General features: G+C 37.8%; 2 protein-coding genes across 3 annotated transcripts in view; both read left to right on the plus strand.

The window, feature by feature from the left end:
• The first annotated feature begins 626 nt into the window (after positions 1 to 626).
• LOC107086600 (palmitoyltransferase akr1-like) lies at positions 627 to 8592 on the plus strand. Its single transcript, XM_015377654.1, has 10 exons — positions 627 to 899; positions 1348 to 1483; positions 2953 to 3063; positions 3145 to 3277; positions 3483 to 3661; positions 3757 to 3830; positions 3927 to 4089; positions 4180 to 4262; positions 5597 to 5787; positions 5879 to 8592. The coding sequence occupies exons 1-10, from the start codon at positions 749 to 751 to the stop codon at positions 6365 to 6367; spliced, it is 1710 nt and encodes a 569-aa protein (XP_015233140.1). The 5' UTR covers positions 627 to 748; the 3' UTR covers positions 6368 to 8592.
• A 149-nt stretch (positions 8593 to 8741) lies between these two features.
• The window catches only part of arhgap22 (Rho GTPase activating protein 22), a 21213-nt gene continuing 15012 nt past the window's right edge, over positions 8742 to 14942 (plus strand). The window contains exons 1-2 of one of the 2 annotated variants that reach the window (XM_015377651.1): positions 8742 to 9002; positions 9235 to 9334. In XM_015377651.1, coding sequence (XP_015233137.1) covers positions 9000 to 9002; positions 9235 to 9334 — 103 coding nt within the window. In that variant the 5' untranslated portion in view covers positions 8742 to 8999. Of the gene's footprint in view, positions 9003 to 9234; positions 9335 to 12106; positions 12413 to 14942 lie in introns of those variants that run through there. The other variant, XM_015377652.1, reaches the window with a different exon arrangement.

Here is a 14942-nt window from a genome sequence, read left to right on the forward strand (position 1 = left end):
CTGTATTTTTAGTTATCAGATTGTTTAAATCTATGGAGGACCAACTCTGCCATATTTATGTCTATATTATTTTTACCCTCTAAGACACCCCCCTTCCTCGTTTACATAATGAGGCAGAAAGGCATACAGAAATATAAATACGACAGGCAGGAATAAATAGCGTTGAAGAAATAAATAGGGTAAAAAAAAATACAAAGGAAGAATAAAACAGACAAAAATATTATCATATGCGCATAAGGAAATACTTAAAAACTTAAGTAATAAATAAATAAGGTTGAAGATTATAACGGACAATTTATAAATAAGGTAATTATTACAAAGGTGAATAAATAAAGAAGCTAATTAAAAGAGATATATGCATTTATGTCTCACGGTATAATTTAATTCCTACTTTTTTGGGGGGCAATTAATTGTATGCTTATTTATTTATTGAGCATTTATTTATTTCTGTATTTATTTTTAAATATAGCAGAGTTGGTCCTCCACATCAACCATACATTTCACCATAATAAAGGAATTTCTCTACATGTGATCCTGTGCTGCTATAGCGACCTCTGGTGACCTTTCCCTGCATGTATCTGTAAATCACGTGACCTGATTCAACCAATAGGAGGCCGAGGGAGCGGTTAACGCTAAACACAATGAAAGCTTTTGCAGTTTGCTGGGAAAAATGATCTCTCGTCCTACTTCGCATCATGATGTAATGCTGCTTTTCCCGGGGTGCTGATTTCTGCTGCAGTTCCTCTCGATGGAAATCCAAGAGGACAGATTTGGTGCAACGCATGCGATGCCGCTGTGCGACGACAGTGGTGGAGACATATTTGACTGTATACAAAGAGGAGATGTTGAACAGTGTATACTTTTCGTGCAAAATGATCGATTAATCCTCAAGCATAAGGGTAAGACACCATGCAATGTAAACTAAAGATTTGAAATCCTCCAAATGCTTCCAAAGTGGCTGCTACTACGACCTTCTGTTTTCCTGTCATCAACCTTTAGCCTCTTCCTTATATTTCTCTGGTTTGTCTATATTGTGTTTTGCATTGTGTTTGTGGCACGTGTGAATAATCTCCATTATGCAGCCTTCTGAGGGGAACACAGCTGTCATTGCACAGCTTCTCTGCATGGAGGATGATGCACCAGAGGGTCCATGTGTGGTTTTGTGTCATTGCCAGGAAGAGCTCTCCTCTGCTGCAGCCTACTGTGTGATGCAGCTCTTGTGATAGATAGCTGGTCAGCACAAACTCCAACTGAGTTGAAGCAGGCTTAAACCCATGAAAAGCCTTGTAACCATATATTTTTCTGTACCTGAAGAAGAATGTCTTTCATGTGCATGGGTTTATTTAGGCTGGGGTGGATTCAGCCCTCTCCATTATGCTGCCCTCCATGGAAACCGCTCCCTAGTGGACTTCTTCCTCAGTGCTGGTGCAGACCCCAATGTTACATGTGATGCAGGGCAGACTGCTTTTCATTTTGCCTGCAGGTATGTTGAAGCTACATACATAACCCATTAATCTTTTTCACATTTTGTCAGATTGCAAACCACAAACTTACGTGTATTTTGCTGTTTATCATAAAATGGCACTACTCAAAGTGCTTCTTACAAGAAAGTAAAATGGAACTTGGATTGAGCTTGTCTTACTTTTATGCAACATGTCAGGAAACACATATTTAACGCACAGGGTGTTAAGTTTGATGAAGTGGTAACTGAAATGTTTTTACCTTTTTGGCTTTACAAAATGCCTACAAATGTGACAAAAAAATCGCTGCAATCCTGGATAAAGCCATCAACAACATAAAAACTTGCACAGCACTTCAGATCTAGGAGAATCTTGGAGATTTGATTTGAAAACGATCACTCTATCAGCACTTGTAAGACAAGGCGGGCATGCAGTATAAACCTGTGATTTACTGTATGACCTGTTTCACAGTGCAGGCAACAGCCTTTATTGTACAAGAAAGCCACTTTGGTAAATATTTTAAACGGGAATAAACCCAAACATCCCATCCCACAGCCTGCAGTTGTAAACAGAGCTGAGTACATGCATAAATCAGTCCTGCAGCTGCATATAAGGAAGGTAACACTTATTATACTATACAAAGTGGGAGAACAAAGCTACTTTCTTAACATCTTTAAAACAAGTAACATATTAAAGACCAATAAAAGCCTAAAGATATCAGGGATGGAGCTATGGAGAGCTATTAGGCAGCATAATGAAACGATAGATTTTAAAATAGGATTGTCAAAGAAATAACTGCTGATAAAACAAAGACAGTTTACCACCGGCCATGTAGACCAGGTAAACACGGTGGTGGCTGCATCGTGTTGGGGTGTAAATCGAGTTGGTGTTTTTGAGATGAAAAAATTGATGTTTTGAAATAAAGACATGGTATTCTTTTAAGGTCTAGTGCGACAACAAGACTGAACACCCAGCAACAGCCATCAGTCCTGATTATGCATTTTCTTGATACCCAGAACTGAGATTATTAGAGGACACACAAAAATGTCTCCCAAAGTCCGAATCCAAACCTGGAAGGTCACTAGGTAACCCTCCAGAAACTAGAAAACTATTAATTCAATTCTGTTTCCAACTTTAACCTCTGAGAACAGCTAAAACTCTGACTGAAAATCTTATATAACAAAACCTGATTGAGTTTGAGCCACTTTAAAATGATGTGCAAAAAAACTGTGGATGCTGCAAAACTGATCTCTGTTAAGTATTGACCATGGTTGTAATACGGTAAAAAGCAGACTGAAGCTATTTGTAAAAACTTTCGTCTGTTATTCTTTTTTTTTTTTTTTTCATCTTAAAATTCTGTGTTAGGGTGTGTTTTTCCCCTGCATAAAACTCCAATACAAAACTTTCAGATTTGTGCTAATAACATGACAACACACAAAAGCATTCAAAGTATTTTTTTTTGTTTTTGCTTTTGCATGTGTTTCATCGACAGGCAGGGAAACATCTACAACATGCATAAAATGGTGCAATACGGTGCAGATTTGCGGCTTGTGGACCTGCAGGGGAAAACATCCATGCATCATGCAGTTACTGGGGGCAGCATGTAAGCAAGGAAAAATTAGTTTTTTGGTTTTTTTGTGTCTTTTTTTTAACATATCCTCTAACTGTTGCTCATCTCTCTAAGAATCGCCGTGCACTATCTGTGGGAGACAGGAATGTTCCGATTCTCTGACACTGACATGTACAAGGTGACCCCTCTTCACCTCGCTGCATCCACCGGCAATCTAGACATGATTCGCTATTTGCTCAAAGACCAGGTATGAAATACACTAAAGGGGCCATGTTTCAACCTTCTACACTCTTAGCTGTTAGCTTTATTATTGTTAAACAAACTTAATTAATCTATATTTTACTCTAACATGTAAGTTTTTGTAGTTTGTGGTGCTCATAAGTAAACCATGATTAAAAGAAGCTTGAAACTGTAAAGCAGTTGCAGAGACAGCATTTTCTTTTCTTGTGTAGCGGTGGGTTGTGAATGCAGTTGACCAGCAGGGAGCAACAGCGCTCCATGTTGCAGCAGAGAGGGGCGCAGTAGAGGTATGCTGGACTCTGCTGCAGAAGACCGGCTGCTTTATGCTTCATCTGAGGAACTACAGCGGCCTCACCCCACTGGATCTCTGCAAACAGGGAAGAACCTTCAGGTAGAATTGTCGTTTTCACAAACTGAGATTTCCTGATGTAATTAAAGATCTTTCATGATGGTGATAGACAGCCTTTATTTACATTTTTTTTTTAGACATCAGCAACTTGCCAAACTGCTAAAGCGATACATAAACGAGCCAATACATCACAAGCCCAGAGAATCTGATGGTACATGTCACATTAGTTGGTCATTTTTTTTATTTAAACATAAAGCAACAAGGATTGTTTGTCAGTAGTAATTTTATTCTTTGTGTTAATTTCCAGCGCTATACTACTGGACGCTGCTTTTTCCATCTGTTAGTGGAGCTGCCATCCTGCTGATAGCAGCCATGTTTGGAGGCTATGGGGGCCTTGTCTGTGCTCTCCTCTTCCCATGGCTGGCCAGAAGCATTTTCACTCAGTATCACCGCATGACCTCGTTCCAGAGGTATTCACATGTCAAATATCCGGTGGTAGGTAACCAAACTGTTGTTTGTGTCAGCTCCCAGGTCACATATCTCATCTTTTTTTCCCCTAGGTTAGCTAATCCAATATACCTGGGGACGCTACTGGCTGGTGTGATCCATTCCCTGGTGTGCTTCTGTGGAAGAATTATGCCTAATATCCTTAAAAGAAGTACCTTAAAAAGAAAAAAAAACATTTCCCTTCAATCTGCAGGAATTGTTCCTTAAAGGTTTTGCAGTTTAATGTTCTGTATGCAATTGTTCTTTATAAACCTTAGAGTTCAACCAACTAAAGTGAGTAAAAATGCATTTTTACAAGTCAGATTTTACTTTATTGAAGTGCGACAGAAAACATATCCAACGAGCAAGACATGTGGGATCTTCTTAAGTAAGAAAACAGCTACCCACTTAGTAAGCTCACCTGCAACTGGAAATGTGATTAAAAAGGCTAGTTTAGGGCTCGACTTTTTTACACATCCATATATAGTGATGGGGAGAGCAAGTTAAAAAAAGCGGTAAAGCTCACTCTTAAAGAAATGCTATAAAAGGGTTCCATCCAGGCTTGCCAAGATATTCATAATAAATGTTTTAGAACAAATAAATTTTCATCCCTTCAATCATGAAACTAAACTGTGTTTGCTATTTACTACTGGGACCAGGAAGCATGTGCTTTGATTGTACTAAGAGAAAACGTCAACAACAGGTGTTCCTGGTGGGTTTGGTATGAGACACAAAATGAGCTTATGGATAATCACGTTTTACTATTGTTAAGCATGGTCGAGGCTCTTTGGTGATGCGGGTCTGTTTCTCTCCTGTAAGCCATGCAAGATTGCATTAACCTGACTCCGCCAGATGGATTTGCTCCGCATATCCATCTGGAAACCTTCCGTTGAAGTAATTTTGGGAAGGGGCGAAAATACTGGTTAGCTGATTGGCCTATGTTGGTGATAGACGGGCCAAATAAACCAATCAGATCAACGAAGCATATGACGTAACAGAGCGACGACGAAGAGGAGCCAATTGATAGATCAAACTCTTGCCGAAACCGTCGGGAGAAGAGCAAAAACATCTTTTCCTCTGAGAAAAGCCTCCAGAGCAGTGTTTTGCTCTTCTTTCAGTGAAGAAATACTCTGTAATTCCGATAAAACTTGCTCGATAGCCACGCTAACGCTAGTTTCATCGGCTGAAGCCGCCATGTTCTTTAGACTGAACTGTCTCGCTTCTCGTTGCATCACACCTCAACCCGCCTCAAAGCCAACGCTGATTGGACGTTCGTTTGGTGAACGGCTCTAAATTTTCTTCAACGGAGAATCTCCAGACTGAATAGCGAGTGAAATCTTAAAAGCTCGCGAGATCAGGATGGTCTCACAAGGCTAGGATTGCATAGCATCATGAAAACACCAGGACACATTCCAATAGCAACTTACTCAGGTAATTTACAAGTCAGTGTAGCGAATTAGAACAGACGGTTACATCCTTGACTTTTTGAATGTGTGTGGCCCACTAGCACTATCGCTCAGGTGTCCTGTGTCCACTTCTTCATACTGGTTAGTCTCTTCTACATGGTTCTGACTCAGGATCCCGGGGTTTTAGATCAAGCAGATGCAGATCCTCGGTTTTCCTGTATTGCTGACCTGGTGGAAAACAACCAGAGCCCTCACAGGTTCTGTCCGTACTGTGAGGTAAAGTACTCTATATTAACCCAGAGATGATGTTTGAGTGGATTTCTTCTCTGTTGCTCTGTTTCTCACCCTGTCCCTGCATTCCTCCTAGCTTTTCCAGCCGGACTATACAAAGCACTGTAAACTGTGTGAAGCATGCATCTTAGACTACGACCATCACTGCCTTTTCCTCAACCGCTGCATTGGCCGGGAGAACCACAGACTCTTCCTCGTCTTCATCCTCTCGTTGGTGACCGCCCATCTTCTTTTCATCGCCTCAGGGCTAAGTTACCTGTACGGCATCATGCCAGAGGCCAGTCTTAGCTTCTCAATGTGGCTCACTTTGTTAGGAGAGGAGTTCTGGGTTGTAGTGTTGATGATTATGAATGCACTTACTCTCCTGTGGGAGGCGTGGCTTCTGACTGAGCAGTTTGAAGCCATCTCAGCCAGAACGACCACCTATTTTATTCACGGTGAGGTTGACGTAAAGCAGAGGCCACTGGGGCAACGCTTGGCGGTCGTAGCAGCCTTTGTACTCGAGGGACGCAAATCTGTTGGCCTCAGACAAAATAGAGAAGACAAAAATGCCATAGACATTTAAGTGATGGTTCGACTCTTACAAAGCTGTCCTGTTGATCTCAGCATTGTTGCTCATGACCAGATTTAAAGCTTCAGATTGTTCAAATGTAATGATAATGTTTTGCTGATTCCATTGCTATTTATGATTTTAATGTAGATTTTTCTGATAGCAGCTGGGACTGACCTAAGACACAAAGTGGTTAGAAAAACTGATACGACGAATTGCTAGACGTGACTCACAAAACAGAAATCAGTCAGACCAATCCTATTACATAATCCCGTTCAGAAATGAGTAAAGAAATAAAAATGAAACAAAGTGACTTAGAAACAGGGTTGTAAAGGAATAACAAAGTTGAATCTAACAGAGTGCACAGAAGGAGATAAAAAAACAAAAAACAAAGTCAGATTATATCTAAAAGAACTTAAGCTTGAAATCTAAACCACATAAAACACATCATTTTGAAATGGATAACAGATTGAATACAAAGGCCAAAACACAACAAAAAAATATTGATACATATGAGGAAAGAAATTCTCTTAATTCTTCCATCTGCTGAACGTCTGCCCTTTCTGGGTTTTCTTTTAAATTACTCTCTCTTTTCTTAAATTTTTATTTGTTAAATCTATTTTCCAAACTTCGATCATCCTTTCCTTCCAACGTTCATTTTAGTTTTACTTTTGTATGTTTTTCTTTTTCCATCTCCTTTAGTCTTTTATTTCAGTTTTTTGCAGGGTTCCATATTTACATTCAGTCCAATGTAAAATCCTTTTCTATGCAATCAAGTAAAGTTTTGTTTTTATGCTTTAGACTAAACAGGAGCTCTGGAAATGTGGAAAAGTGTAAAAGTTATGAAAACCAAGGAACCGTAAACATACACCTGGCTGTAGAGTACATTTACCAGCAAATATTCTGACTGCTTTACTGAATAACTATGACTAAACATTTTAGTGGCCTTCTATACTGCTTCTTTTATGTGTTTGATTTAATTCTGTTATACGTTAAATGTTATTATTTTAAAGAAATGTATCCCATAAGCAAAACTTTTAGTTAACCCCTGAGCAAGCTTGCGATAGTAGTTAACCAACAGATGCACTGAGAGACTTTGCTTCTAATTTTATCCTTTAAGCTCATTCCAACCATCAGGTTTCCTTTGCTCCTGCTAATGAGACGTAATATTTAATGCATTCTGTTAAACGTGTTAATTTCCTAAATGTCCCACAGGACCATATTTCCAGGTAATAGATGATGGTCCCCACACCCCTCTGAGGCTGTTTTGTCTGGACTGTGTGAGTAGCTCATCATGTAATGGGATTTAGCCTCTCATCCAATGATGTGATGGAGCAGACCATATTTATTGATATGAAGTGCTGTTAAAAGTATTTCCCTACAACTGAGTTGCCATGGTATTCATAGCCCTTGAATTTTCTTTACATAATGTTGAATTTCAGTCACAAAATTGACTTTATCTTATTATGACCTTGTGCAATAGACAGATACAGTGGGGAGTATTATATCTTTACTGTTTTTTTATGTTTATTTCCATTCAGCTCCCTTAAGATTACATTTTGTTGAATAACTTATATCTGACCAGGAACCTTTATTAACCACATATCCTTTGTTGTATTTAGTTCTCGACTCTGATTGAGCACTTCTAACACATGGGGTTACTCAGGATCTTAGGTGTATGTGAACAGTTATTTAGTCTTTTTAATAGGATTTTTCCCATAACTCTCCTTTCTTTGATGAGAATTATCATCCTGCTGTGCATGTCCCTGCTTTATACCTCCCAAAACTCCTATACCCCTGTCCTGTTTGGTGTTTTCCTTGGTCTTCCTGAGTTAAACCTCTGAGACCTTGACAGCTGCATTTCTACTAAGATTAAATTACACACTGGGTGACTGATTTGGTTACTTCTGAAGGCAGCAACAGATTTTATTTACAGGTAACAGAGTAAAGTACAGAAATCTGCCATACCTAATGATTTTTATGTAAAACTCATGTTAACTATTTTGAAAAGGAGTCATTTTATCAACCACTTCACAGTTTTGCACTATATTATTTATATATGTAAAATATAGAATGTTTTACTTGTATGTGTTTCGCCATTTTTAAATCCACACCTGGTTTGTGGCTGCTGTGTTCTATCCTAAAAACCTGTTTTGATTTTGTTTGTTTTTTTAAAGGATGTCATGTGTATTGAGGTTTATATGTGCAGTTATGTTTATTAAAATGTTTTCCTTTTTGAATGTATCTTATCTTTCCTGAAACTCTGAGAGAAACAGGCCTGGTGAGGCTTATGATTTGCTTGTGCCCCTGCCTTTTGAAATATATCGATAAAGCATCATGAGCAGCAGCCGTCGGGTTTAGCTAAATGGAGCCAGGAGAAATGTACAGTAATAACATAAGTGAGAGAAACCCATAATATAATTTTCTTTCAAGTCATCAGTTTTCACTTCTCCATCAAGGCATCTTACTTCCCCTCTGGATGATTCAGCGGAGGGAGACAACAGGAGAGCATCTCATCCAACACTGAGTTTTGTTTTTAGTAGGATTTTTCTTTTCTTTTTTTACAAATGGCCACTTATAATCAGAGCAGCTGTTCGGGACAATGTCTTAACATCAGGATTTGTCTGGAGAGCCCATCCAGAATGACATGGCAAGTAATACTCGCATGACAGGCTCTACTTCCTTCTACTAGTTTGTTAGCATCAGCATTCCTCAGCCACGTGTTATTTGTGTTAATTATAGCGACTATAGTGCTCTTTCTCTGTGTGAACATCATTTGAGTTGTTGCTTAGAGCTTGTTTATCTGGAGAAGTAATACGATTTGGGAATCGACATTATTTAGGCCCTGAAACTGGATTTTTGTGTCTGTGTCGTGGCTTCAGAAATGGTCCCATTTGAAAAGGACATATTGTACCAACGGGTTCTTTGCCATGAAGTCATCCAGGACTCTTCCGCTCAGTAAATATCCAAACCAACAAGCAGGTAACGCTCAGTTATTTTATTTGGTTCTATAAATATTTATATCAAGTAAGGTTATCTTTTTAATTGGTCTAATAAAGTATAACTTAAAAAAAATAACAGTAATAATTGTTTTATTATTAATGATTTAATTCTATTCCTCAATAAAGCCATTTAATTTATGAGCTCAGCTATTAAGTATTGAAAACAAAAGCTCTCTGTTTTAACAACTTCTCTGTTCTGCATTTTTGTGTTTCTCACTTGATGAAAAAACATTTATAGATTTTAACACATATTCAGTTCAACCGACAAGAAACAAGAACATTTCTCCCCTGAGTGTTGTGGATTCGACCACACAGACTACAGAGCCTCTGAGAACAGTAGCCATTTCTGCCAGACTGTAAACCTCAGCCTGAATGAGTCAGGATCCTGGCTGTTGTTGATGCACAGAGCATAACTAGGATTGACACGAACTATACTTGTTTTTAATGAGCAATGTTTTACAGAAGTAAATTCTATGTTTATATATAAAAAGTTAGTGCAGAACCTTCTTTCTGGGACTGAATTAAGCCATCAGAATTACTTAATTAAAAGTCAAATGATATAAGCTGTTATGTAGAAAAAGGGAAATATATCAAATGTTTACATTTTTTGCATCTTATTAAAAGGATATACCTTCCTCATTCCACATCTCAGTTTATGAAAAGTAAAGTATCTTCCATTATTACTTGAATATTAAACTTTTAGCCTGCAACTTCTGCGATTGTAGCACCAGTCGCCTTTTTATATTTACCCAAGTTGACTCATTTTATGGCTTAATACCTCACTTTGAGATCGGTGTGAATAAAAGATATCTATTCTTTTGAAGGTTATACATGCAAGACTCGGCGTTGTGTAATTTGCTGCTTTATTTGGCTTCTGCTCGTGTGAATATTACTGCAATATATTGTTTTCCGAACCAACCAGATAAAGAATTGAAAACATTTTTGTTTTAAAGAATATTAATTTAAAGCAACACCCAGAGCCTTACAGGTGTGCTTTTATACTGTACACTAAAGCCCTGGCATGATGGAAATCTTTTTTGCAATCAACAGATTAAAAAAGTGTAAGTAAATGTAGAAACTTCACTTCAACTTATCATTTATACAACTAATGATCTCTTGAGGATTTTAAACCACCAAAAGCAGCATTCCTAAGCTTTCTGTGATAGCACCAATGGAATATATCCTCTCTTGGTCCTTTCAGAGCGATACTCTGAATAGATTTGAAGACAATTTAAAAAGCATCAGTTGACAAACTAAAAAGCTGAGTTAAGTTGTTAAAAAAGGAGATTCTGATCAATCAGATTTAGGGGGAGCTGAATGGCTTCATGCTTGCCAAGTGCAAAATTACTGGGCCCTCAGTTCCTATAAGTATGGTGGTCTGAACTTAAAGGGACAGTTCTCTGGGACTTCACAACCATGAAATACAAGGATTTTTTTCAAGCCAACATAAAGTACTGCTTGTTTATGAAGTAAAGGGACAATTAGGAGGATGGATCCCTCCATCTTTATCACACAGCAAAGGAGTTTGAGTAGCTTGGTGTCTTCAGAGCAGCTGACAGATTAGGGTACAGTCAGCAGGAACGCAGTTGCTGATCAGGTCGGATGTGTTGAAAAGAAGTCAGAGAGGGAAATGGCAGTCCTTGTTGCAATTTGTTAAAACATTGGCATTTGGTGCTGATTAGAGGTAACGATACATGGTAATGACTACATTTCTCTAGCTTAATATATATAGCTTAATATATATCTATATTAATGTATAGGTTTTTTAGCCCTGATGATCATTTAAACTCCTACATATATCAGCCTCATTCAACCAGTCACGCTCTTGCGAATGCATAATTCATACACCTGCAGATCGCTATGCAACAGTGTTTAGTGTCTTACCAAAGAGGCACACTGACATGCCGGTCCTGGAATTTAAATTTCAGATTGTAAGACAACTACTCTTTTTACTGGGCCACACAAAAGGAACAAATTCACAAGCAGATATTTATGGTACAGCTTGTATCATGTATAAACAAAGTAGCGACTAGCTTTGCCAAAATGTTCACTTTGTGAAACATTGCTTGTTTTTATGAATTATAACTTGGTGGACTCAGCTGTGGGATATTTTCATATCCTTTCTTCCCTGGAGACACTGTGGGATACCAGTGAGCTAAAGAACATGTCCAGGAAGATGAATGTTTGGGATTTCTTTCCTGAAATACTGGGTGCTATTTTAGCTTCTGTAGAAGGTGCATTGCCTTTTAATTTGCATTAAAGGCTCCCTGTAGTTGTGTTTTGATATGACCTACATAATGCAAGCAACTTTGGTTGGAAAAATGGCCATTTCAAAAACTGTTGTGGGTTTGAGCTGTTGGGGATGTGAAATTTAATAGTTTATTTATTGGAAAAAAAATTCACAGTATAACCTGCATAGTATAAGAATAGGAAAATGAAGTGGTCGCTGTAATGTCATGTCTACCGCCTCTGCAACATTTGGTATTGAGAACATGTCCAATAATACAGATGTATTGATCTGAGGTTTTTCTGCTTCAGGCAAACATCAGACTAAATGCCATGGGCTCCTTAGGTGGTAGAGGATAGAAAGAAGTTACATTAAGCAATAGGTAACCAGATATAGGACACACAGATGGACATATTTATAGGAGGTGAGAAACTGATATATAACTGTGCTGCAAAAGGCGGAGAAAAAGATAGGGAGGGAAAAGAGAGGGAGTGGGTTGGGCTTTAGGTATGAGCGAACAACAGCACATCAGGGCAGTATGACAGAGACCAGGAGTGAGAGGAACAAGGGGAGACGAGGAGGAGGATAGCGCATGCTTAAGTGCCTGTTAGTGTGTGTATGCTTGACTGTGTGCATGTACCAGCATAAAATCATAGTGAGATGCTCGGAGAGGATGAGGTGTAACAGGGTGAGGCTGCTGCAAGAGGCGCTAAGTGGGTTTGCATATGAGGGTTAGTGTGTGAAGAGAGGGATGCAGTCATGTCTCTGTGAGAGGGAGCAGCACAGCAACGGTAACCATGCTGAGCCCCAAGATAAAACAGGCTCGCAGGGGTAAGCAAAATCCCTCCTCCCTTTTTCTTCATTTTCTCCTCTCTGTCACTCCTGCCCTCCTATTTCTTTCTCTCTCCATCTCTGCAAAGCTGCATATGTCTTTCTAAAGTAATCAGCCACATTAGTGCTTTCATTGATAAATGCATATGTGCATTGCCACAGTTAAATCCGCACATTAAGTCAGTTTGTGTCATTGTTGTCTTTGTAAACTGTAATTTGCAAGATTTCATTCCATTTTATGATCTAAATTGCTTGATCCCTCAGTTTCCCCCAGTATTCAATGAGAGTTAATATGATCTACTACAGGGGTGATGTAATCTGTCATGTCTCCCACAATTAATTAAATCAATGCACAACAAATTAGATTCTGCTGGACATGGGTTGTAGTAAGCATGGCTGCTGGAGAGATTATTCAGTCTTCAACAATGCCCTGCACGCACCGTATTATTTTCAGGGTGTACCCCAGCTTGTTGGCTGCGGCTCTTGGCAGGTGATAAATCTGGATCTTGACCATCTTCCTCCTCTAAATTGCAACAGCTGACTGTCAAACATAGCTTATCTAATTCAGAGTAAAATCTATTTGTGTGAGCATCAGGAAAATTAAGGCTGTATAAATGTCCAAAGATGAATATGGAAGCTGTAAAACCTCCCACCTCAGATGTTTTAATGAAGCAGTATATAAATAGATGCTGTGATCTTCTTCACAGCAGGTGGTTCCTGGATCACTCAAACGAAGATTGAGGTGGTTTGGATTGGGGTTGTTACAGTTCTCACCCTGGCATTTCCATTAAAATACTTTTCTTCCAAACTTTTTCACTTGAAAATGAAAATTATTGAGATTTTATTATACATTGGTGATTTTAAATCTGACTTGAAACTTTCTAAATATGAGGCAATGAAATGGATTTTTTTTTTTTTTTTTACTAGATATAAGTTATATATTTGCAATAATAAGCAAAAAAACATTTATTTTAGGGTATTTTGTGTGCGTTTTCCTTTGCTATTGATTCTGGAAGTAGATGCAAACAAGAAAATAAGGATTTCACAGTTTAAAAGGCTGCTTTTTGTTGTTATTTTTTAGTTTCTTTGCTCAAAAAATGCAATGAATTCAATCTCTGGATTTTATCTCTGTTATAGGAAAATGAATGAACAACAATTGAATTTAGAAAGCAGTTTTTTTTACAGTTTTGTAGACACCTGACAGATGATGGAAATAGTTAACTCGTGGGTTTTCTGATCGCTTCCCCACTGAGGAGTGCTGTGGTTAGCATGAACTTGTAATGCGTTGGTATGGTCTGTTCACTGGTTCCAAAAAAGGGTTTTGTCTTTTTTTCTTCTTTTTATGTGTAAACCAACCAGCCAACAGTTCAAATGACTCAAGATGAAAAACGATCACTCTCCAGATACCAGTAACGGCTGCATGTCTAGAATAAAATCAAATTAAAGTAGTAAGGATGATGGGGGAAAAAAAATGCTTCTTCTTTCTTTTTCAGAGCGATGGTGCAGCAGCCACTTTCGTTTTCTGGCAACGCCTCCTGGCTTGCCATCTCAGTTTGCTGTAATGGTATTCTGCTTTGATTAGATTTCCAGCTCCTTTCTTCTCTGATTCGTTTTTAACGCAGTATCATTTCTGAAAAATTCAAACAGCATCATTAGGCGGGAGGTGCTCTCAAAGGCTTTACATATCAGGCTTAAAATCCCAATAAGTTTAAGGATGAAAAGCTGCCTGTGAATGTAAGCCCCTCAAATGGAGGAATGGGTCTACACAGCCTAGATAACATTCTAATATATGTTTTATATGTTTTAAACAAACAGGGCAGGTTTCTTCATGTGTCAAATTTTATTTTGTGTTAGTTTTTTGATCAACAGTCATATTCAATTCATTAGAATATATATATTACAATTGGTCATTTTGTTAGATCAAAAGTACATTTTGAATATAATATCTACACAGGTATTGAACATATTGAGCCTGAATTTCTTTTGTGAAAATGTTTTGGTCTGATGTAATCTTAAGTCTAAGAGGAAAATCATAAGAATTGACAGAAATAAAGGCTTGAAAACCTCTATCTCTGTGTTATTGATCTATTTAATTTGTTTCACTTTTTGTATGAAGTAAATAAGATGCATTAATGTCTCAAAAACATTATAATTTAATAGATAAACTAATAATTAGTTAACTAATATTTTGGGATCACAATCAGAAAAAAAATATAATTTTCATAATAGTCCATGTAAAGCAAATAAAACAAAGCTACATATTTATAAGCTATCCAATACAATCAAGAAATCAATTCCATATAATATTTTGAAAAAAGTTATTAAATATTCGATGTAATGAAAAATAATCAACAATTTAAAACAGCTTTATAATTAAATAAATTTCAACATGCCTATAATTAGAAAAGGGCTTGAATTTTTACCTTTTTTAACCCATTTTTGTTGTTACAATATGTCATGTATGTTTTTCTTCAAAACCTCTTTTCAGAAGTTTTTTCTCTCTCTCTCTCTCTCTCTCTCTCTCTCTCTC

This window comes from Cyprinodon variegatus, unplaced genomic scaffold (assembly GCF_000732505.1).
Source record: "Cyprinodon variegatus isolate N-32 unplaced genomic scaffold, C_variegatus-1.0 Scaffold157, whole genome shotgun sequence".
Lineage (NCBI taxonomy): Eukaryota > Metazoa > Chordata > Actinopteri > Cyprinodontiformes > Cyprinodontidae > Cyprinodon > Cyprinodon variegatus.